The sequence below is a fragment of the Drosophila mauritiana genome, chromosome 3L (assembly GCF_004382145.1).
Source record: "Drosophila mauritiana strain mau12 chromosome 3L, ASM438214v1, whole genome shotgun sequence".
NCBI classification, from domain to species: Eukaryota; Metazoa; Arthropoda; class Insecta; order Diptera; family Drosophilidae; genus Drosophila; species Drosophila mauritiana.
Genome location: NC_046669.1, coordinates 18,316,203 through 18,339,605, shown reverse-complemented (window position 1 = coordinate 18,339,605; position 23,403 = coordinate 18,316,203). Strand labels below are relative to the sequence as shown.

General features: G+C 38.6%; 2 protein-coding genes across 3 annotated transcripts; one reads left to right on the top strand and one right to left on the bottom strand.

Moving 5' to 3' along the window:
- The first annotated feature begins 666 nt into the window (after nt 1-666).
- LOC117139527 (protein I'm not dead yet) lies at nt 667-16,398 on the top strand. 2 transcript variants are annotated; one of them, XM_033301889.1, is made up of 9 exons: nt 667-880; nt 13,711-13,748; nt 14,030-14,156; nt 14,224-14,340; nt 14,414-14,562; nt 14,627-14,815; nt 14,877-15,335; nt 15,664-16,042; nt 16,108-16,398. In XM_033301889.1, exons 1-9 carry the CDS (start codon nt 857-859, stop codon nt 16,396-16,398), a joined length of 1,773 nt encoding a protein of 590 aa, XP_033157780.1. In that variant the 5' UTR covers nt 667-856. The 2 variants fall into 2 exon arrangements, with proteins under 2 accessions (XP_033157780.1, XP_033157781.1); XM_033301890.1 differs by lacking the exon at nt 667-880 and adding an exon at nt 6,333-6,473.
- Nucleotides 16,399-17,465: 1,067 nt separating this feature from the next.
- LOC117139778 (catalase) lies at nt 17,466-22,865 on the bottom strand. The gene is made up of 3 exons (XM_033302389.1): nt 22,637-22,865; nt 18,358-19,278; nt 17,466-18,265 (listed from the first exon to the last, which is right to left on the bottom strand). The coding sequence occupies exons 1-3, from the start codon at nt 22,691-22,693 to the stop codon at nt 17,723-17,725; spliced, it is 1,521 nt and encodes a 506-aa protein (XP_033158280.1). The 5' UTR covers nt 22,694-22,865; the 3' UTR covers nt 17,466-17,722.
- Nucleotides 22,866-23,403: the final 538 nt, after the last annotated feature.

Sequence of the window (23,403 nt, the reverse complement as noted above, 5' to 3'; positions counted from 1 at the left end):
AGTCCCTTTGCTAATGCTAAATTAAACTTTGATAAGCCTGTATTAACAATATAATCGAACATTAATGAAAAGCCTAGTTAAGCCGGTCTCAAGAATGCATTAGCAATTGCACGGAGAGGCAAATATACTAATGGAATTACAGTGCATATTTAAGCAACATTTAATTTAATTTCAAGGCCAGAGTATGTATATATAGCGTTGTTTTACATTTGACAAACGTAAAATACATTTCAATTACATACAGAGCACACCAAAAATTGTTTGAAAAGGGTTTTTCCTGTTTACTGACTGCCGGTTAAATTTACATAGGTCAAAGTATTTTCATTTCTTATATAAAGAACATTTTTAAAAATATTAATATAGAAATATTAAAATACCCCTTCTGAATCTTTTAAGGGTCCCCAAGAAGAAAATACTTTAAGTGTACCAAAAAATGTAGATATACCTGTGTAGAATATAGTCCATACGCCTACAAAGAAGCATGCACAGAAAAACAAGTTTAAATGTGTCTCTTAGCGTATTAAAGTATTTGTATTTGCCCACAGACAACGACAACTTATCAGATATTTTCCATGTCCAGGGCTTAAAAGAGAGAGAGCGAGAGAGAGAGAGAGGAGAACGTGAAAGAAAATCGTTTGGGTTTGGTTTTGAGTTTTGGTAGCATTCGCATATTAGTCGTCGAACGCAAAGCAACATATTCATAAAAAGTGGTCTAGCCAACGAATATATATATATGTGTTTTTTTCGACGCGGTGGTGGAAATTATGAAATAATCGCTTACGGTTGTGCTGAAAGAGAAACGGCGTGATCAATTCTTCAGATTTACCAAAAGTATCTATACCATATAGATCCAACCATGGCGACCGAAACTACAAAAATGGTAAGTTTGATTTTGAGACCGCGGTAATTACTTGTGATTAGGCAGGTGATTAGTGATTAGTGGTTTGCAGCTGGGAATTTGGGAACGTGGCGGTATTCCGTTCTTTTCCGGTTAATTGCTTTTCGTTGACCTTGAGAACCTGCCTTAATGCCCGGCAAGCCCCTAGGACTTTTTATGACGAACAGTTAAGATCCGACTGAAAACCTGGTTTCGAGTTTGAGTAGCGCGTGGCAATCGGGTTAGGTAAGAGAGTGTTATATAAACAAAATCTAAAACCAAGTATTTTATCAATTTTAAAATTATTTTGAGACCACATGGCTGCTATTGTGCTTCTCAGCCGTGTTCTCGACTTTTGAAATATTTTCCACTCTCTATAAAATAGATACTTATATAAATACACTTCCAATCATTTTGCTCTCTTATTCAGTAGCTTGTTTGAGTGCTCAATCTATAAAGTGTCGTCATACTGTTTACACACCCACTTAACAACCCATGACCAGTTTCGTATTATTCTGCTGGTATGATATCTCCATTTCCCCATCTGTTATCTAACCGAAGCAGCGCACTTTTGTGCAAATCTTCGGAAGTGACACCGCTTTCTTCCCCCACATTCTCCCCATACATTTGTACGTATTATATGTATGCATTATCTCTCCCGTGTGTGGACAACCACCTGACCGAAAAACTGAATGACGACACCGAAAGATAACAATATGTACAATATTATTCAGATTCAGCAAAATAATTAGCGTGCCCCAGGTTTCTCAAGGCAATTAGTGGAAAGGCTTAAAAACGCTTAACTTTTTTAAGAACCCGCTACAATTCGTCTTTTTATTGAAGAGCAAATTAAAAAACGTGTGATAACGTTGATTCTGGAATTTCCAGAAGCGAGAGGATAGCAAACAGACTTTATGGAACCTAGAAATTTCAGTGAATATTTAGACAGAAGCTGCTTGAAATGATCAGGCGGGGGATTTCGTTGTAGATTTATAGATATATAATCTGTAAAGCGTATTATTAATAGGTATTATTCACTATTTATTGTTGGCACCTCTATCTGTTTGATAGACCCAGCGTATATCAAATATTTAAACCCTATTTCGGTAATGAATGAACATGAAATAGATAAAGCTGATAAATTGATTAGGTGTTTGTGACACAAATGTCAACCCATTCTGTTTTCTAAGCAGAGAGTCCAACGATCATTTGAGTACTAAGTATTTGGAGTTCAAATTCCAAAAGCAGATGAATGTCTGCATTAGAATTCAAAGTACTTTACGGGTATTTTTAGAATCGCCCAGCACTTTGGCTCTCGAACGAATGTTTACTCACATTTTGGCTCATAATCTCCATATTACCTTGAGGAAAATACATCTTTTTTGTGGGCCCGCCCCCACACGTGACATGGAATGACGCAAAAGGCAAAACAATTGCAGACGCAGATCTGAAATGTTTATTTCGATATATTCTTTAGTATAATACGCGCAAAATGTATCTGAACTTTGCATGGGAATTAAATTGCGGCATTACCTAATGGGACAAATGAAAATGATTCTTATTTGATTTTGAGACTATTCGACATTATTTAGTGATTAAATGTGGGTCAAACTCAATCTATGAGCCTTGATATTCGGTTTGTTTTGTTTGGCCAACAAAAAACAAGTTGCAAAAATCTTGAGCTGAAATTTATTGACCGGTGCTAAACTGGTTTTGCTTTTCGAGCACAGGGGGTTTCCTAAGTGAGAGCCTCTAGAGAAGATCTGTTTAAAGTTTCAACTTCAACTTGCACGCTTCTCGTTTGAGTGGCCAAAAAAGTATTGATCGAACTCGCTTGGAAGCGGCTTGAAATCCTGAATTCTTACGATTTTCTTAAGTAATAGCAGGTAGGGAATTTTAACAACAAAGCAGATGAATAACTTGGCCGTTTTGTAAGTTAATTGCCAGCAAGCACAAATAACTAACAACTGTTTCAATAAAATGTAGTGCGAGTTGTTTAAGAACACTGTTTGCCAATAAAAAGGGGTATTTACCTTATTTTCTGTACATTTTTAGGGTTTATGTATGTTGTTAGCACACATTTAGTGGGTCTGTTTTTTTGTAATATATGTACATATATTTTACTAAACTTCGTCTACACTAATTTATTCGTTGCATTTCATTGTCGCCTTCCGTTCGGTTCAATTAAATTACAGCTCAATGCAATAAAATGATCTCACTTAATCAATTCGCTGCGAAAAAACTTTCCACATATGTATATACATTCATATACATTTATGATTCATGTGAACATTTTAAACAGCTTAAACAGCAAGATCAAAGAAAATAATCTGTTGTCAAGCACGGCGCTTGCCTCTGATACAATTATCTCCTCTCTGGCGAAATTTAATATGGGTGAAATTCGTACTGGCAAGTTGCTTAAAGTTGTTGTATTGATTACCCGAATGTTCGATGCACGTAGGTTCCCTAACCGAATCGTCCTCGTTCTCAATTGAATCGATCCAATCAACAATTTATGGTCAGTTCCTATGCGACTTTGAAATTTGTTCGTATTGATTTTTACAAAGTGTGTTTGTCAGCAATTATTTCTTTATCATAGGAGTCTACAATTCGCCGTGGTTAAGCCAAAGACACAAATGTCTTTGGTTAAACTGTTTTAACAGTGGTGTGCTTAAATAAATTACTTTTGTTTCTCTAATTTTGTAAAAATTGTATCTATGCGAAATACGTTTTCGTAATATTTTTAAGATAGTGTCTTCTTCTTTCGTATCCCAGTATATTGAATTTTTAGGGAAGTCCTTGTCAACACCTATTTGAATTTTAAGTTGGAATTCTAGAAATAGATTTTATTTCACCACCTGCGATGATTAAAGAACGTCAAAGTATCTCAACCACTATCTTAACCAGGCACGCTTATTTTTATCAGTTCTTACTGGAAAACCACCCATAGAGCGAGCATGCCAAATGCAGATGATAGAACATTTACACGCGGCATGCACAGGAAAAGCTTCAAGTCCATTCCATGCCAGCAATCGATGACGACGACAGTGGCAACCACTTGTCACATTCATATCTTTTGCACTTGATGTAAGCAACTAAAACTTGAACAGACAAACGAGTTTCACGCCGAGATTGGCTTGACGACTTGTCGAGTGGTTCCAGTGGATTCTGGACCTCTTGCCCACTTTCACCCAGTGAGTGCATGTCCCTCGCCATCGAGAAAGTTTCACTTCAATTACCCAGTTTACATGGGTCTTAACTCATTAAAGCCTAAACGGTGAAGAAGATATCCCTGATGCTTGAGTTATTATATTAATATGGAAAATTAATGATTAAATTTAATTGAAGTAACATACCGTCTGAGCATAAGCTACGATCCTTATTTAACTATTGTACAAGTACTTTTTGGCGTAGTTCCTAATTGTTTAGCTTTGTCTAGTGAGCAGCACAAAATTAATGTATTGGGATTTATGGCACTGATGATACCATTAAATACCGATTAAATGTGTTAATTTATGTACATATGTTCTCAGAAACTAATGATTTTAGGCATAGTTTTGGGTACTGGGTACCTGTAGTCTTTCTGATCAGCAACAGGTGGTCTACCGTTATTATCTTCAGGTGACTCCTGGCTAACGTGTCTGAAATATGTAACATGTTGCCAGCTTGGTCTAAATTGCACATCAGTAAATGGAAAAAGAAAGTGCTCGATTGAAATAACCAGCTGCACTTAATTGATTACGCCAAGCGAATTTTAATTACCATATTCCTTACGATTTTTTAAGTTAAATTCTTAATGTCCCGCGTCCTAGTCCCTTCCGCTGTGAACCACACTTGAGCTTAATGTGTTTGAAAGGGGATAGTGTGTTGATACCGATTTTTGAGATGAATCTTAGTCATCAATTTCGCTGGCACATCGAGATGTGGATGTTTGTTTGGTTAATAGACCTTAACATCAAGCCGCACTTCCTGCACTGGAGCCTGCTCCTCCTCCCTCACCAAGCCGATATAACGGTTCCACCGTCCTTATCGTAGTCCAGATCCTAGTCCTTGTTCCCCAACGAAGATGTGGTCGTAGTCCGGTGGCGAGGGTGGGGATGTGAGCAGTTAGCTGCTGTCGGCGGCACGCAACAGTGAACGATCAGGACCAGGACTCGGCGGCAGTGGCAGTGGAGTTCCAATTGCCGACCACTGGTTGATGGGGGTGGCGCTGTTGATCGTAGTGGCGGCGTTGGTGTTGTGGACGCGGATTTCAAAGTGATGTCCGCCAACTCTTTGACCATCAGACCAATATGTCTGCGAGTCTCAAGAGGCGTAAATTTGTTACAATTGATATTGAATTATCCATATCGCGGAATATTTTAGCGCTAATAAGAAAGTGTTACCAGATTGGGAAAAGCATAAGAACGCAATTTTCGTTGAATGGCCGCTTTGCCTTTGTGTCCATGCATTTCTATTTGTGTTTGTATTGTATGTAACAACAACAAAAACATGCAAGTGTGTGGTGCGATTTAATAACAGTGCACAGTGAAACATCGACAGCTAATTTTTTGGCTTGATTTTCGCACTCGTTTTCATTCTAATTATCGTGAAGAAGAAGCTGCTTCTTATTCCAAATATGAGAAGAAGAGCGAAACTTCCAATTGGAATATTAAAATATTTCTGAAAGAGAAAATAAAGAGAACTTAAAACCATAATATAACTGGACCCAACTAAGATCTGCGTTTCCCATTGATTACCCATTTATCCGATATATTTAACGTTATGGGTCAACGATGTGACGCTGTGGACTAATCATCACACAGTTACTGCATTAGAAACTCTATATTTATATAAAAGAATAAAAGTCAACATATATGAAAACTATTCAAAAACTAAGCTTGCAGATCAGCTTCGATCAGCTTAGTGCCTGTATTAGTGAAAATCAAAATACATTTATTTAAAACCTACAACTCTTAATCACGTTAATTAGTGATTTAATGCATATTTAAATTTTAAGGATACGTTAAGTAAGCTGCTTAATATATTAATAAACGCGCTTAAGCCAAACTCTGCTGAAAAGCTGGCTTCTTGTTTCAATTTACTGAATTTTGGATAAGCTGGGACCTAAGTCTAAAATTACAAAGATATCTCAGACAAATTACCCTTCAAGCTTAGCTCTTAAATCGCTGATCTATGAATAACTATGAAACAAACCCCCATAGACCATCAAATAAACGATTTCAATATTGGAAAATGCTGAGCCAAACCAATTTTCTCTGAGTGTTCCTAAGCCTATCTTACGACGACCGTCAGGCTCACGGTGCCACCACTAGCCGCCCAAAAACGTTCTGCTCTTCTCCCGCTCTCGCGCGCTCCCACACACACGTGTGCAGCGGACCCTACACCTACGTCGCGGCACACCAACACACAGAACGCGGGCGGTTGAAGCGGCAGAGCTATCGCCAAGTAAATTCAGTCGCGCATTTCACCGTTTCCGAATCGGACGAACCGGGCGTGTTTGCTCTCCTGCTGCTTTCGAGATCAGAGTCCCGATAAGGATATAACTAAAACCTGAAGAGGAATCCAAGGCTCCTCCTGCCCATAGTTTTGAAAAGTAAATAGAGTACTTGTTATCAACTGGGAAGCGGTGATAAGTAGTTTCGAATTGCCTGTGTAAGGCAGCCAAACGGATACCACTGAACAATCGCCATGTGCGTCGTCGTCCCTTCTCGTTTCATACATCGTGCGATAAAAATACCGCGTTGCTTTTTGTGTTTATTTAAAAATTTTGGTTAGGAAGTGAACACACGAACTCGTGACGTTTGCATTTTCACAACAACAAAAAGAGCAAAACATAGCAGAAGAACCCCAGGAGAAACAGAAACAGAAACCGTTGACCGAGTGCCAGTGTGAAGGTCTAGGCACAAAGAACCGCTACCAAGAATCTCTTGGGAGTGGGAGGCTCTTTACAATGACAACATTGCACCAAAGATGGGCTCTCTCTCTAAAATGCATTTCATACCAATATTTACTTTTCCGCTGAGCACTGGCATCTGGTTCTTTGTTCCAACGGACTTATCGATCCTCCGTTCCATTTGCTCTTCTTCGCGATCCAAGTGCACCTGATGCAGTACAGTTATTTTTCGATAAGTCACACTTCAATTACGATTTTGGTGTATTGACCAAATTCAATTTGTTCCAATCTATCTTAGAAAAGGAATTGCTTAAAGCGATTACTCAATATTTGTGGAATACAATTTCAAAAATATCACTTTCCAATTTTGAGGTTTTAAAACGTGTTACTTCAAGTAATAAATAATGCCACTTTTTGAAGAAATTCCTAAATTTCTGTGCATATGTATGTTTGTAGAACAGATCTTCATGCACTAGTGCGCTTCCTGTTCTATTTTTATTGAACTGACGCAGCATTTTCCATCTAAAAATTTCCAAAATAATGTTTACAATTTGTTCATGTATTTATTTGTCTTTAAACGTGCAAAAGTTTACTGTTTCGTTAGTGAAAGTTCTGTATTTCATCTATACTCTTCTGTAAAAGTAATATTCCATTTTCTTGTGATTAAAAATAATCGTTTTCAAGTTCCATTGTAGACTAAACCGATTGCATTTAATAAGAATTAGCCTAAACATATTTTTAAACTTTACAAGTTTAAACCATAAAAAAGCTCAAACTCGTATATATTAATTGGTATATAAATCATATGAATAATATCAACCCAATCATTTAAAAGTACCAAACGAATACGAGTTTTTAATTGCAGTTCATTGGCAACAATTCATTTTCGGTTAGTTTTGGACGTGTTTTATAAATTGATGTAGCGATCATGCTATTGTATAATGCATCATGATTTTCGATCAGATCATTTCTTATCAATAGAGTAACACGCATTCCTCTAATCAATGGAATTTCGGACAGACCGCATGCCGCATGTCTGGTTAGCATTGAATTTTATACATTCATACATACGAGTATGTATCAGGTGACACCATTTATATAATATATATAAATATTTTTCCTCAATGGATCTGATTTACTAGCTATGTAAATAAGTACCAGTGTTTTTAAATTTGCGTTGAAGCATTGCACTTTATGGTTTCATTTGTGAAACCATAGCAGCTGTTTTCTTCGAAATTGTGCGAACTGTGCAATTATTTATTGTATAAACAGTTGTCATTACATAATAATTAATTTTTTGTACATATCTCAAGTTTTTTTCTTACTGAGAACGTTACAAATCAAAGTTGTCTTGTCCCAGTGCGGTTTGAAGGCCTAGAGTACTCGATAAGGAAATGAAATTACACAACAGATAGTAAAACAATTTTATAGAATAAAAAAGTTTGACACTTACAAACCAGTTGGGCCAGTTTTCAAACCTACATAACTAATCAGGTGAACTTGAACAAAATACTGCACTTATTTACCTGTTGCACTTTTCAAATAAACGGCTATGTTTCATGTTTAACTTGATGCTAAATGCTGGGCAAATTTAATTCAATACTTATCTAATATGTTCTCCGCTTCTATATACTCAAAACAAATTAAAATAGCCAAGTGCTAATATTTGTTGGATTGGATAATTCGCTAAACGAATCATTAAAGTCAACCGAGGCGAAATTCACACCATTTTTGTTGGGTGTGTGAGATAACGTGATTTTTGTTTCTGTTCATTAATTCACACCTAATAAGCGGCGTAATCAAATAACCACTGATATATCAATAAGTTATAAAAGTTGACGTCGAATGGCGTTTCTGTATGAAGATAAACGATATCTGAAAAAAGATGTTGTATGTGGTCATTGAACGCGAGGACAAAAAACAAATACTTTGCGATTAGCTTGTTTTGGGTGGAACTTTTCTGAAACTATATAATCTGTCAAACATTTACCGAGTCTGGCTTGATTATCTCTCCATTTCTTTTGGTTATTTACATTTGACAGCTGCTTCTGAGTCTTCATTCTATTCAAGAACAGAATGAATAATATACCCCCATTAATTAATATGGCCCATGTCTCTGTTTCAGGAACTACTAGACAGTTAAGTATGCTAATTTGTCTATCTCTTTTGTTTTGGTTTCACTTTTGTTGACAATGTCAATGTCAAGTTCAAAGTTCTACAGCCGATGGGGCACTGCTGACATACTAATTGTTAGAACAATTATTTTAACAACAGCTCGACCAACTGGTCTGTCCATATTTGGTTTACACACAATGATGCCACGTTAGTAAATAGGATGGGAAATCAGAAAATGTGCCTGTTGCGATAACCAGGGTTATTTATAATTAATATGCCGGTCATTTGTTGGGGAAGTAAAACCGCATGAAGGCGAAAAGTTGAATGAATTTCCAGAGATTCATTCGCTGAATTTCAATTATGTGGTTTTGTTGCAGTGCATCAAGATCCGACTCACTGCCCCTTTCTATTGGAATTTATTAAGAGATTTGAGATTTGCCACAGACCACAAATTGATTCTGAAATTGCGATAAAAATAACTCGAAATGTGCATACAATTATCGAGGCATTTGAAAACATATTTCGCAGACCAATTCTCTAGCGATAACCCGCAGCTTGACCTCATCCGAATTCGAGAACACACTCACTTGTTGCCAAGTGCCTTGGCATATGTGAATGAACTAAATGGAAAAGTGAAGCAAAAGAGCCCCATTTCCATATCAAATGTATGCGAGTGTCGTAAGGTGATTTTTCAGTTCACTTGAGTTATTTTAATGAGTAATCGTCGCGGGTTTTTTAGAGTACAGTACAGTACAGTACCGAAAAAAGTTAAACTAACGCTTACCAAGACTAACTTTTATTTGGTAACTGCCTTATTTAAGAGATTCCGCTCAAAAAGGTTTAAATTTAGCCATTGTATTTGTACTTTGAATCAACTTAATCGACCTGCTTAGTTTAGCGCCTCCGATTAGAGTCTAAAGTACTCATCAATGAGTATATATTCCCCACATATACAGTACATATATAGCAAACACTTGAACTAGAAACTCAACTCCCTTATCAATGCTCGTCGTGGGTTTTATTGTTCTCTTATTATTTTATAATTGCGTAATGGAGAAGTGAAGCATGATTAGTACACTAATACTATAAATGCAAAACCTATGGCATTTCTCGGTTGCAGTTCACTTTGTTTTGCCAATAGCTATGTTTATTTATTTATGGCTAGCAAATTGCCAACTGGATTTCTTTTTTTAATGGACTGGTTTTTCTTATCAACAGACAGATGTATGGCAAAACTGTAAAAGTAAAAAATTAATGCGAATGTTTTGACTAACGAAGGAGCAGCAGACGGAAATTATTTGAATATTTGCTTGCCAATGAATGAATAATTTGCAAAGTGGTCTGGATAAATTAGTCACATTTTGATAAGCAATGCATAATTTCTGTTGTTTATTATGATTTTTTAAGGAAATCTTTCTCCTACTGCCTTTATCTTTTACAATAATAACTTTAATTGCTTTAATTATAGGAGATTTCCCCAATTTTTCTCACTGCGTTTTACGCCTCAATAAATAACATTGATCGACTTACATATAAATTAAAAAAAAACTTAATTGATCGGTTTTTGTTTTTGTTGATGCTAATTTCATCAATCTACTGAAAACTTTCCGGAAAAGACTTCCTGTTACTCATCCCAATATGGTAATTTCGTAACATAAATTCGCACTTAACTTCCGCATTAAAAAATGTTTTGAGGTGCACTCGAGCAAAAACTGTGCATTTACGTATTTGATATATTTAGCCCGTTTATTGATACGCTAATTTACGCAAATACGTGAGCATTTGATGGTTAATAAACAATGTTTTTCCCCAGCTGGTTACTCATGTCCACCAGGAATGCGCCTCTCTCTCCATGACCCATTATTTCAATTAACCAGTAAACACTTTACTCCACTTATCGGAACGCCCAGAGACAGCAGACAGCAACATCTACTATATCTATTCTCTGCCATAGAGCACTTCTCTATCTTCGAATATGTCGAGGGTGCCCACAGCGCCAAACAAAAGGCATTTGGAAAATTGTTTGTAAACGGGCAATTAATTTATTTACAGCGAAAACAACAATGACAATCGCCGGCGAAACATCTTTGGTCTTTCGTTGGTGGTCCTAAGACAATTCCATTCGATTTCGATTCCGATTGTCTTGCCTGCCCATCGGAAATTTCAATTATTTGAAAGGAAATACGTTTTCCACTTGAAATGAAAATGGGCGGGAATTTCTGGTGTTTCGTGTGGGAGTTCCAAAGTATTATTAGTTGATTCCCCATATTATTTTTTGTTAGCTGACAGAATTTGCGCTCCTAATATGCTATTACACGTAATTGTGGTTTGTTGGGTTTCAATTAGATTTACACATTGCGTCTAATCCGGATTCAATCAGGCATAAAGTATTTTTAGAACGCCCAGCAAAGCCTAGTAAATTATAGTTTTCTATAAACGTGCCTATCTTTAGAGTTGCTCACTTTATGTTATATATATTTTATATTATATATATACACTTTTTCTTTGCTCAGCAAATAACATTGTCACTCCAGTCGAGCTGAAAAATTCCACTTGAAAACGATGGGCGTATATATGTTTTGATTGCAATATAAAGATGTAAAAACTTTCAGTATTCGTATAGCTAAGAAGGCGCGTTTATATATTCAATTTTCGTTTGATATGCAGAGCATCATCCGCTGACGTAGTTCCCTTTCTCAATCAGATTGTTTGCTCATTGTAGACCTAGTATACAGTTTGCAGCTACGAATCTATAAGAACGTTCTACACTATTGGTTCCACTTTATCAATTTGCGCCTTTATCTATCGCTGGGTTTCATCTTTCGTCTTGCTATCAGCACGGCACAAAGTGGGCGTGGCAGCCCCGGAGAAGTTGTTTTATTCAGAGTTCTGTTCGCCAGAGAATTGAAATAAAAATGCTGTTAATTGCCGTGTGGAAATATTCCTTAATTAATGACTGACTCTTGACTTGCTAAGGGTGTGAGCTCACTAAAAATAAACACGTTAGCTTCAGGGGGATATACTCGTAGCAATGCCATTCCAGCTTCATTCATTTGAAGATGAATTCGAAATAAAAATCTCTAATTAAAAGCATTTCATCGACTATCTGAACGTCTCCCTATACAATGTAGCAACAATTGAGAGCGACTACGATTAAAACAATGCTAATAGATTTTAATGATGGCTTATATAGATGTTGCCGTCCAGTTTGCCATACAGATACTTTTCGATCTCGTGCCGCGCAGTGTGAAACTAAATGCCATCGTTCGTCGCCTATAAACAAAAGCAGTTCTCCAATTACGACTGACTGAAGCACACGAACAGTCCATGAACAACAAAAGCGGTGTAGACAATATATGTATAAACAAAATAACAACAGTCGAAATAATAAGATCGGCAAAAAAATAAATAACAAGCCGAGATAAGCGAAGTAAAACGCTTCACAAAGGCGGCAACTTGTTAAGTAAGCTAATTAATTTAATCATTTCGCATATCAGAGTCGTTAATGCTTTGGATAAATATTGAGAACGATCGTCAGTTGAAAAAAACAGATAAGATTGATTTCTTGCAGTTTTTGATGGAAGAAAACTGTCTTAATTGCGTTGCCAAAAATATTTCAAAGATATGAATGATCAATACACAGTTGAAATAGGCAGGGATATCAAATATACTACAAATTAGAATTCTTCCAATTTAACAATGTAATGTAAGTAATTATATTGTTTGGCCACTTCCATAAATCAATAAGTGTTGACAGTTTCACTTGATAGCTTACCAGGTTTTATGCTCTAAGCTGCTTGCTCAAAAAAGGGTTCAACTGGTCATTATTCATGCGATGTATCTGCGGCACGTGAGGCATCATATCTTACAGGCAATAAAATATCATTCCTGGCGACATTTCACTTTGTGTCAGTCAATGGCCCCTTTAGAGGTTGCATGCGGCACGCCACAGATACATTTGAAACCACTCTGTCAACTTATGTATCTACATACATGGTTAAGCCCAGCAAAGTTTTCAAATTTTGACATTGACATTGCTGTCCCTTCAATGCCGATCTATAATTAGTCTGGCTTTTATTTGGATGTATCTACAAATCCATACCAAAATGTGCGGCTGTGTTATTATGTTTGTCTGGAGCTTATTGGCTTGATTGATTGTGGGCTCCATGGTGATAAGAGGCTTTGCAGGAATCAGTGATTAGGACGCGCCTCCTAACCCAGAACGTGAGGAGCGCTCCACTCACATGTGTTTCATTCTTGTTGGTACAACTCGGCCATAGATTACCTAACGAGGGGAGAACTGGGTGCTGGGCTGCTGACGCCCATGATATGGAAAACAGGCCAACTGTCGTCATGAATATGCGCCTACGGAATATCCACTCAATATATATGTATCTGCATATATATGTAGTATATTCCACACCAGACGTTGACAAATTTTGTGCCACAACTTGGGCATATTCGTTACGTTCCGTTCCATTCTATTTCACTTCCATTTTACAGTAGGTGTTTGTGTTCTCCTCGCAAAAAGAAATTATATCACGCGCCTGATTTCCATACGCTTCTTTATTTATTTACTTTGGTTTGGTTGCGATTCAAATGATTTTCAATTGGTTACGTTTGGGCAGGCACATATATTGATGGATGGCATTTAAATGAAGCGTGAAACGATGACAATCGCCGGCTGGGTTCGGTTCGGGGTTCACTTTGCTTTGGGTACGACGACTTGGCAACAAGTGGTTCGGCCTCTTAGAAGGGGGCTCGTTCTGGATTCTTGAGAACTTTTAATTGATTTATTTTTCTACGCTCTATTTGCTTATAGATCTACACGCCACCGCCACTGGACATCAAAATGGAAATGTAAGTATTATGAAACTTGATGGTTGATCGATTAGCTGTAAGAATGGTGCATTTGATTTTATAGCAAATAGAAAAACAAATGTTAAAGACGCATGAAACAATTTAATTATCCGATGATGAATGCTTTTTCTTTGATCTTTATAAATTCGTTTTATTCAATTTAATGATAACGCATAAACGTCTAATTAATTCAATTCAAATCAACCGAAATTGTTGTGCATAATGTTCCTTTACACATTTCACTATTCCTTTCTAACTTAAGACTTTAATTTTATTTACAGTGAAATTGGTGAACAACCCCAGCCACCGGTGAAGTGCTCCAACTTCTTTTCCAACCACTGGAAGGGATTGGTTGTGTTCCTGGTGCCGCTGCTATGTCTGCCCGTTATGCTGCTGAACGAGGGCGCCGTAAGTTCAAACCTTAACCAGATATATAGTTCAACTAAACTTAAATCTTTAAACATACTTTTTCTAGGAATTTCGGTGCATGTACCTCCTTTTGGTAATGGCCATATTTTGGGTAACGGAAGCCTTGCCTCTCTATGTGACGTCCATGATACCCATCGTGGCGTTCCCTATAATGGGTATAATGGTAAGTTCTTTATTTCAAATATAAATTATACACACATTCCTAACAGATTACTTTCACTTTGGCATATGTCTAGAGCTCGGATCAGACTTGCCGCTTGTACTTCAAGGATACGCTGGTGATGTTTATGGGCGGCATTATGGTCGCCCTGGCTGTGGAGTACTGTAATCTACACAAACGTCTTGCCTTGAGGGTAATCCAGATCGTGGGCTGCAGTCCCCGCAGGTATATATCCTAATAGTTTGAAAATATTGCCGATTTCACTATTAATTCTTTGCTTTTCCCTCAGATTACACTTTGGCCTCATCATGGTCACAATGTTTTTGAGCATGTGGATTTCAAACGCCGCCTGTACTGCCATGATGTGTCCGATTATCCAAGCCGTGCTGGAGGAGCTGCAGGCTCAGGGTGTCTGCAAGATCAACCATGAGCCCCAATACCAAATCGTTGGAGGCAACAAGAAAAACAACGAGGATGAGTAAGTAACAATTTGTATATATTTGTACGTTTATAAACTTAATAAATTCGTTTTTTTGTAGGCCACCATACCCCACCAAGATCACTCTGTGCTACTATCTGGGCATTGCCTACGCCTCCTCGCTGGGCGGATGCGGAACCATCATCGGAACTGCCACCAATCTTACCTTCAAGGGCATCTACGAGGCGCGTTTCAAGAACTCCACCGAACAGATGGACTTCCCCACCTTCATGTTCTACTCGGTGCCATCCATGTTGGTCTACACCTTGCTGACATTCGTGTTCCTGCAATGGCACTTCATGGGTCTGTGGCGTCCCAAGAGCAAGGAGGCTCAGGAAGTCCAGAGGGGACGAGAGGGCGCCGATGTCGCCAAAAAGGTTATCGATCAGCGCTACAAGGATCTGGGTCCCATGTCCATTCACGAAATCCAAGTGATGATTCTGTTCATTTTCATGGTTGTGATGTACTTCACCCGCAAGCCCGGCATCTTTTTGGGATGGGCCGATTTGCTGAATTCCAAGTAAGTTGATATTTAAGTCCGGCCATTGGTTTTCCTAGTTAAACCCGTCTTTTTTATCTTAAACAAAAGTTTCTACCGAGATACGTGCTAAATTCGCCTTTACAACATTCGAAATACGTTTATATAAATCATAATGAATTATGAGCAATTACATCTCTATAAATCGACGTTAATTGACGAGGCGGACTAAATTATAGGAATTTTTAAAGTATTTACTGAACATTTATGGTTTTAGATCTGGAAAAACCATAAAAGTCTAGCTCTTACTTAGATTTAAACTTGCGAGTTATATATTTACTTAACCTACATACATGCTACTTTTTTCCAGGGACATTCGTAACTCTATGCCCACTATTTTCGTCGTCGTCATGTGCTTCATGCTGCCCGCCAATTATGCTTTCCTGCGCTACTGCACCAGACGCGGTGGTCCAGTGCCCACGGGTCCCACTCCCTCACTGATCACCTGGAAGTTCATCCAGACCAAGGTGCCATGGGGTCTGGTGTTCCTGTTGGGCGGTGGTTTCGCTTTGGCCGAAGGCAGCAAGCAGAGCGGCATGGCCAAGTTGATTGGCAATGCTCTGATTGGATTGAAGGTGCTGCCCAACTCTGTACTCTTGCTGGTGGTCATCCTGGTGGCTGTGTTCCTGACCGCCTTCAGCTCCAATGTGGCGATCGCCAACATCATTATTCCCGTTCTGGCTGAGATGGTGAGTTTAAAGGGATGCTGTTTGTATGAAACGTCGTGTACTAAATGAGTTTATTTCTGTTTCAGTCCCTGGCCATTGAGATCCATCCTCTGTACCTGATCCTGCCCGCTGGTCTGGCCTGCAGTATGGCCTTCCACCTGCCGGTTAGCACTCCGCCCAACGCTTTGGTTGCGGGCTATGCCAACATTAGGACGAAGGACATGGCCATTGCTGGAATCGGTCCGACCATCATTACCATCATCACCCTGTTTGTTTTCTGCCAAACCTGGGGCCTGGTCGTCTATCCGAACCTCAACTCGTTCCCCGAATGGGCTCAGATTTATGCCGCAGCAGCACTGGGAAACAAGACGCACTAGATAGTTAGTAATTAGTGTAAATAACTAACATACCCGTCACAGCGATAAAGTTGAGGAAAATTTAGGGAATTTTAAACGAAAAGTGCCTTTGCTGACAGCGAAAAATGTGAAAAATATTTAACTATGTATACTTGCATTTCAGAGTTGCGAAAAGTTTTGATACAAAAGCATAACCTATTGTTTAGAAAAATGTGTTGAAAAAACGTATCGCAATATACTGTTAATCGGGAATTGAACTCCTGGTCTACGCACTCAGCTAAATATTTAGATACAAATTAATGTTACTTAATTGTTGCATTTAGCATAAAAATGAAAAAGATTTGGAAAAGTTGGAACATTTTGTTCAATGGCAGCTCTGGCCTGCTAATATTTTAAATAACTAGACTGAGAGAACTTACATATTCATACATGTTTTTCAACTTGTAAAAAATTTAAATGAACAACTCACTCAATACTTCATTGCGAACCAAAATGAGCACACAAATAGCGGTAGCCTAAGCTTAAATGATACTGTGTACATTTTCAGATGATTTATGTTTTATATAGTTTGTAAAAAATATTAAATAATAAAAAGCTCAAACGACAATAATCCTATACGTTTGTTTATTTCAATAACTTATTTTGCTTAATGTTCAAAGCGCGCGGTGCCTTTCGTATAACGATAGCTCTCATTAATCGATAACTTGCCCTGCTAGGGATGCGCGATTCAATGAAAAGGTTCGAGCCTCACTGGCACAGTTTTACATCTACTGGAAATTTGTGGCTGAAATTTAAATTCATAAAAAAAAATATATATTTTTACAAATTTATGGATGGAGGTAATATACATTTAATTACAAAAAGTATTAAATTTATTTATATTTCATAGGAGATTCTAGCTTAGAACAAATTTGATTCATAAAAAATTATTGCTTAAAAAAAGGTGTTTACTTAGGGTACCGAAGTTATTAAAGAAACATTTAATGAATATGAAGATCCCGTTACAAGGGACCTAAAAAGATCAAAAGAGAATCAATAATAAAGTAATCCAAAACAATTGTATCAAAAAATAAAGATTTTATTATATATCCATTGCATATACATATATATTTTGTAAGTGTAATTTGTTTATGACTAAAACAATTTTGAATATCAAAACAAGACAAGACACATTTCGTGGTTAAATCAATTTAAGCCCGCAACCAAAAATCCGAAAAGCGTTCGATTTCTTCTTAGTCAATTTCGGAATGGGTGGTGGTGGTGTTGTTGGAATAATTAGTTCCATTGGATTAATCGTAATTAAGGCCAAAAACCAAGTCTGATCCGGCGAATCCGCTCGCTGCGCTTAGAACTTCGAGGACTTGGCCAGGTTGAGTTCCTCGGTCAGCATGCGACCAAAATCGGCGTGCACCTGGGTGAAGTTCTTGACGGCTCGCTCCTGCAGGAACTGGCTGGCGTTGCTCAAATGGCCGGCGATGTTCTGCACCAGGCGCTTCTTGGCGCACTTGTCGAGCACATGCACCCAGAAGTCGGTGACCTGGCCGAAGTTGTCCTCGGTGTCGCCGCTGCTGTAGCGGTAGACATCTCCAGTCACCGGACAGCAGGAGGACAAGGCCCTGGCCCTGGGGCATTCCTGGGGACCATTGAACGAGTTGGGGAAGTAGTTGGGGGCACCATCCTGGTTGTCCGTCACATTCATGGCTCCATCACGCTGGAAGTTCTCAATCTTCACCTTGTACGGGCAGTTCACCGGGATCTGCAAGTAGTTGGGTCCCAGGCGATGGCGATGGGTGTCCGAGTAGGAGAACAGACGACCCTGCAGCATCTTGTCCGGAGAGGGCTCAACGCCGGGCACCAGGTGAGCGGGACTGAAGGCGATCTGCTCCACCTGAGGGTCAGAAAATTATCATATTAGTTATCATTCAACTTGCATACAGGCTGTGAGAAATATAAATTACTATTTGAAACAAAAAAACGAACCTCAGCAAAGTAGTTCTTGGGATTGCGATCCAGCACCATTTTGCCCACAGGAATCAGAGGGTACTCCTTCTGCGACCAGACCTTGGTGATATCGAAGGGGTTGTACTTGAACTTCTTGGCCTGCTCGAAGGTCATGACCTGGATGTACATCGTCCAGCTGGGGAACTTGCAGGTCTTGATCCTGTTGTACAGATCGCGAATGCTGTAATCCGGATCAGTGCTGGCCAACTGATCGGCGGTCTTCACGTCCAGATTCTTGATGCCCTGGTCCGTCTTGAAGTGGAACTTGGCATAGATGGGCTCGCCCTTGGCATTGATCAATTTGAAGGTGTGCGAGCCATAGCCGTTCATGTGACAGTAACCGTCGGGGGTGCCGCGATCGCCGAACAGGAAGCACACCTGGTGGGCGGACTCCGGTCGCAGGGTGAGGAAGTCCCAGAACATGTCCGGATCCTTCAGATGCGTCTGCGGGTTGCGCTTCTGGGTGTGAATGAAGCTGGGGAATAGGATCGGGTCGCGAATGAAGAAGATCGGCGTGTTGTTGCCAACCAAATCCCAGACGCCATCCTCAGTGTAGAACTTGACGGCGAATCCTCGAGGATCGCGGGCGGTGTCCGCAGATCCGCTCTCACCACCCACGGTGGAGAATCGCACGGCCAGTGGAGTGCGCTTCTTGACCTTGTCGAAAATCTTGGCGGCACAGTACTGGGTGATGTCGTGGGTCACCTCAAAGTAGCCAAAAGCACCAGCTCCCTTGGCGTGCACGACACGCTCTGGAATCCGCTCCCTGTCGAAGTGCGACATCTCATCCAGGAAGTTCACGTCCTGCAGCAGGACGGGTCCTCGCGGACCCACAGTCTGGGTGGCATCCTTGATTCCAATGGGTGCTCCATTGCCGGTGGTAATGGCACCTGGAGAAACCTGCAAAAGCAAATGAAAGTCAAGTTTAATCAGATGTATTTTAATTTCAAGGTGCTATGCAACTTTCTGCTCTATTATATTGGTTCAAGTGTCGTCCAATCTTATCGGGTCTATTGCGATAATTCTTTTTTGGGCCGCGGACTTTCATTTAATCTCTCGGTTTTCGCCAAAAAAACATAAACATAAAGATTGCAGAGCGTTATCGCTACACGGAGGGTCATTTTGCAGTGCATATAAATTTAATATAGTGATGATGTATGGGGTTTTGCATTAACATGTCAAGATATCAAATCCGTGTGCAAACAAAAAGCCAATTAAATGAAAGTATTCAAACATCAAAATGATTTTACACAGCTGGAGATCGATTATTTAATTCCATTAAGCTAATAAAAGTGTATTGTGCATCTGAAATATCAATTAGCCCACTAGCTGTCCTGTCATTTATCAGACGATCTAATCCGCCCTCATCCTCCTTGTTTGCAATTCATTTCCCTGGAGTAATCCGAGACCGCTCCTTAATCACCTTATCGTGTATTTCGCATGCAGGCCAGCCACTCATTATAAAATTAACTCAGCCAACAATTTGCAAAACTGTCACCGGCTAATGCGCACTGTTTAGCTAATGTATTTGAAACCTGACCAACGCCATGCGAAATTCTAATTCGAAAGCATTTCTAGAACAGTGCATATAGAATTTTATACAGAAGGTTGTTTATCAAAGTGAAGCCTCCGTTGGTGGTGTGTCAAACATATAAATTAAGCTCCTGTTTATATTTCACAACAAAGTCATTTAGATACATATATCACTTGGGGCGGGATTACCCGGTTGGGCAGTAAGACTTTTATAATTGTTTAAGGAATTAGTTGGCTTTATCAAATCTTAGTTCCTGGAAATATATATGTATCTATTTAATAATAAAATCAGCTTAGGTCTGAGTTCTGTACTATAACCACTTATTGACAAACAACAAGAGCTAAATAAAAACGAAGAAATTAATAAAATTTAAATATTATCATTCTGGAATTTATACCTTATAGAGCTCACCTGTTTGTGAGCTCTCCTTATACATTTTTGCGGCGATTCAGCCGGAATGTTTTGCACTTTGAGACAACAATATGGGGCCACTTCAGGGGGCAGATACGAAAAGTGAAGCAAACCGGGAATGACAATGCGAGTGGAACTGCTGGAACAGCGATCCACGCCCAACAAGTCAATCTGGTTCCTATCAGAGCCTTCGTGCTTGTGTTTGTATGTGGTTGTAGATATCTCCAGCGAAGAGCAAACTGATAAGGGAACCTCAACCGATCTCGAATAGAAATGCAAAGAACACAGTCTACAGGAAAGTTTTTTTAATTGCAACTTGTCGGCGATGCCAATGACACAAAGATGGCAAACAGCAACTTAATGAGGCGGCTTTATAAGATCAGTGCACCTGATAGTTGTAGGTATAAGATAAATTTGCCTTCTAGATATCATTTATCAGCAGAAGGTTACTCATTCGAGAAGGATTTTAATTAAGGGTTTCTATAAGGTTCTTAACCGACTCACAATGACCTTACGCAATGCATTGCGTTGCAAAATATTCCAAGTATTTTCCTTGCATTTTCGAATTTCTTGGATACCAAAATGAACTTGATTGCGAGATTCCCAAAAGAACAAAGAACCCAGTTGCCATGATTATTCATCGAAACAAAGGCAAACATTTAATTGCCTGACAGAATGCAGTTTTCACAGTTTCGTCATAGAAGGTCAAAATCGACTAAAACAACACGAACCAACCAACTGTGGAGCTAGCTCTCTTTTCTGGGTCAGTTCGAAACATATTCTCACATACAGTCGCTTTTAGCCGGGCGTTCCAGCCAGGTTGCATAACCAAATTGGAGAAAGAAAATTTGCGTTGACTTATGGCTGGCAAACGCATTTTCCGAAGCGGTCTAGCCTTCCGCACACAACCCAAAACGGGTTTCAAGCCGGGTTCGTTGTCACTCGATCCACTCGCAGTCGATGCGCATTGCAACCAGTTTGTGCAACATTGAGCCGGTCGCCGCAGAGTCCATTGACTCGCAGCGAATTTTCCAACTTACAAGCGATCGCGTTGCTCAAAAAGTTATATCTATATTTGTTTATATAAAATAATGACCGTTGATTGCTTTTAGTTAGTGAAGTAATTGGCTTCGTGACTCAATGCACAAATGCACTTAAATCGTCGATGCGAGAACTAAGGTCTAGATTTAAAAAAAAAGGTATACTAAATTTACAAATAAAAAATTATTGTTATTATTTATATCGAAAACCAATGGAAATTTTACTTTAGTTACTAACCAAAAGTGCGCACTCAACATTATTTATACGGCTGATACATCTAATCTATTTGGGCCAATTACTTAGCTGTTTCTGATGCCTATCAACTGGCTAACAAATAGCTATGCAGAATTATTAATTCATTTATCGATTTATAGAGGGCATTGTGAAAACCCCAGGGAAATTGCCGAGTAATTAATATATAGATACAGTATCTATGGGTGAGGCAATGAAGTTAATGTTTACTATTGATTTTTTTTTATAATATGTAACAGCACATTTTATTTCAAAAATGTTTGCAATGTATGAAATGTTGCAATTGTGGAATGCCACGAATTTAAGAAAGTACAATTTCCCCATTGTGAAGAAACAATATTTGTTCAAAATTATAAGAGGGCACGATTCCTCAATTGAAATCATGCATTTAATCTGAGCGTTCAGCCAAAAGCGAAAGCAAATAATTAACACGAAAGTGCAAACGAACAAATTCGAATTCTCAAATCCAATGCACAATGCAAGTGCCAAATGAAAATGGAAGTGCTAAGTGAAAACAGCGGTGGAAAATGAAATTAGACTGAGGGAAGAGGTCGCCCAAGGTTAGAAAATAGGGTAAACTTTGGATTTTCTTAAGAAGGAAACCAGGGAAAATAAATTAACTGAGCCAAACTTTGGATTAGGTACAGAACACACAAATCCAATAAGAATTGCACACTGATAAGGTTTATCAGTTCACTTCTGATAAGATTTCTACAAATAAATAGAAGACCCAGAGAGGCGGCTTTTGAACTTTGAACTCTGTTGAAACGACTTCATAATTACTGGCATCTGTTGGACAAGCCTTTGTTGTTTTTTGCATTTTTAATAATTAATGGCATTAATGGAAAGTGCAGGCTCATAGCAATCGTTGTTGAAATTGTCTTGTTTTTTGTTTATTTTATTTCGTACAATGCTTCTCCCTTCTCTTTTTGCCTTTCTTGTTTTCTTATTTTCCTGCCGGCACACACACACGCACACATGCAACTGCGCTCTCTCGCGCTCGCACACCAACACACTCACCGTTTGGGAGTTTTTGTAGTCAATCAACTGATTGGAAGCCGCATCGCGTCCAGCCATTTTGCTTGAAATTTAGGATATTTGCTCAAGGGGATAACCAGAATTTAGAAACGTTCGAACTGGAAATTTGTTGATTTCTAGCCGCCTTCGGTTTTTTGCTGTGACTGCGTCGAGAATTCTGTCAACTAAAGCAACTGCAGCGCAGTTCCATTTGTTTTTATAGCCCAGCACCACGTACTTGTTGTTGCTCAGGGTTGTCGAGTGCGCCGAAGATATCGATATTTCGATCAAGTACTCGATATATAAGAGTTGGAAATACATCGCTTAAATATGATTATTAAATAATATCCAATATTATTCATAATTATTTGTATTTAAATGGTATGAAATTTATTTTCAAAGTTTTTAAATTAAACTTGAACTATGCAATACAATTCAAAAACGTGTTCCAATATCATTAAAATGTATTAATAATAATTTATAGTACCAACGCTCCAATTGTTTCCAAAAGTTAATAAATTTAAACTGTTAAGTTATTTATTGTTTAATATCATGAAAATATCGGCCTCATTAATATAAACTAAAAAGTCGGCTATCTACAGGTGCTTCCTGCTTCCATTACTTCTTTTTAAAATAAGATGTGAACCTCTTTTAGTGTTCTTTTCAAAACAAATTTAAAAATGGCTTACTTCATTCATATAACAGATACATTTTTTTTTAATTAATCATGTTAAAATTATAAACTTTAAGTGGCACATTTAAATAAATCT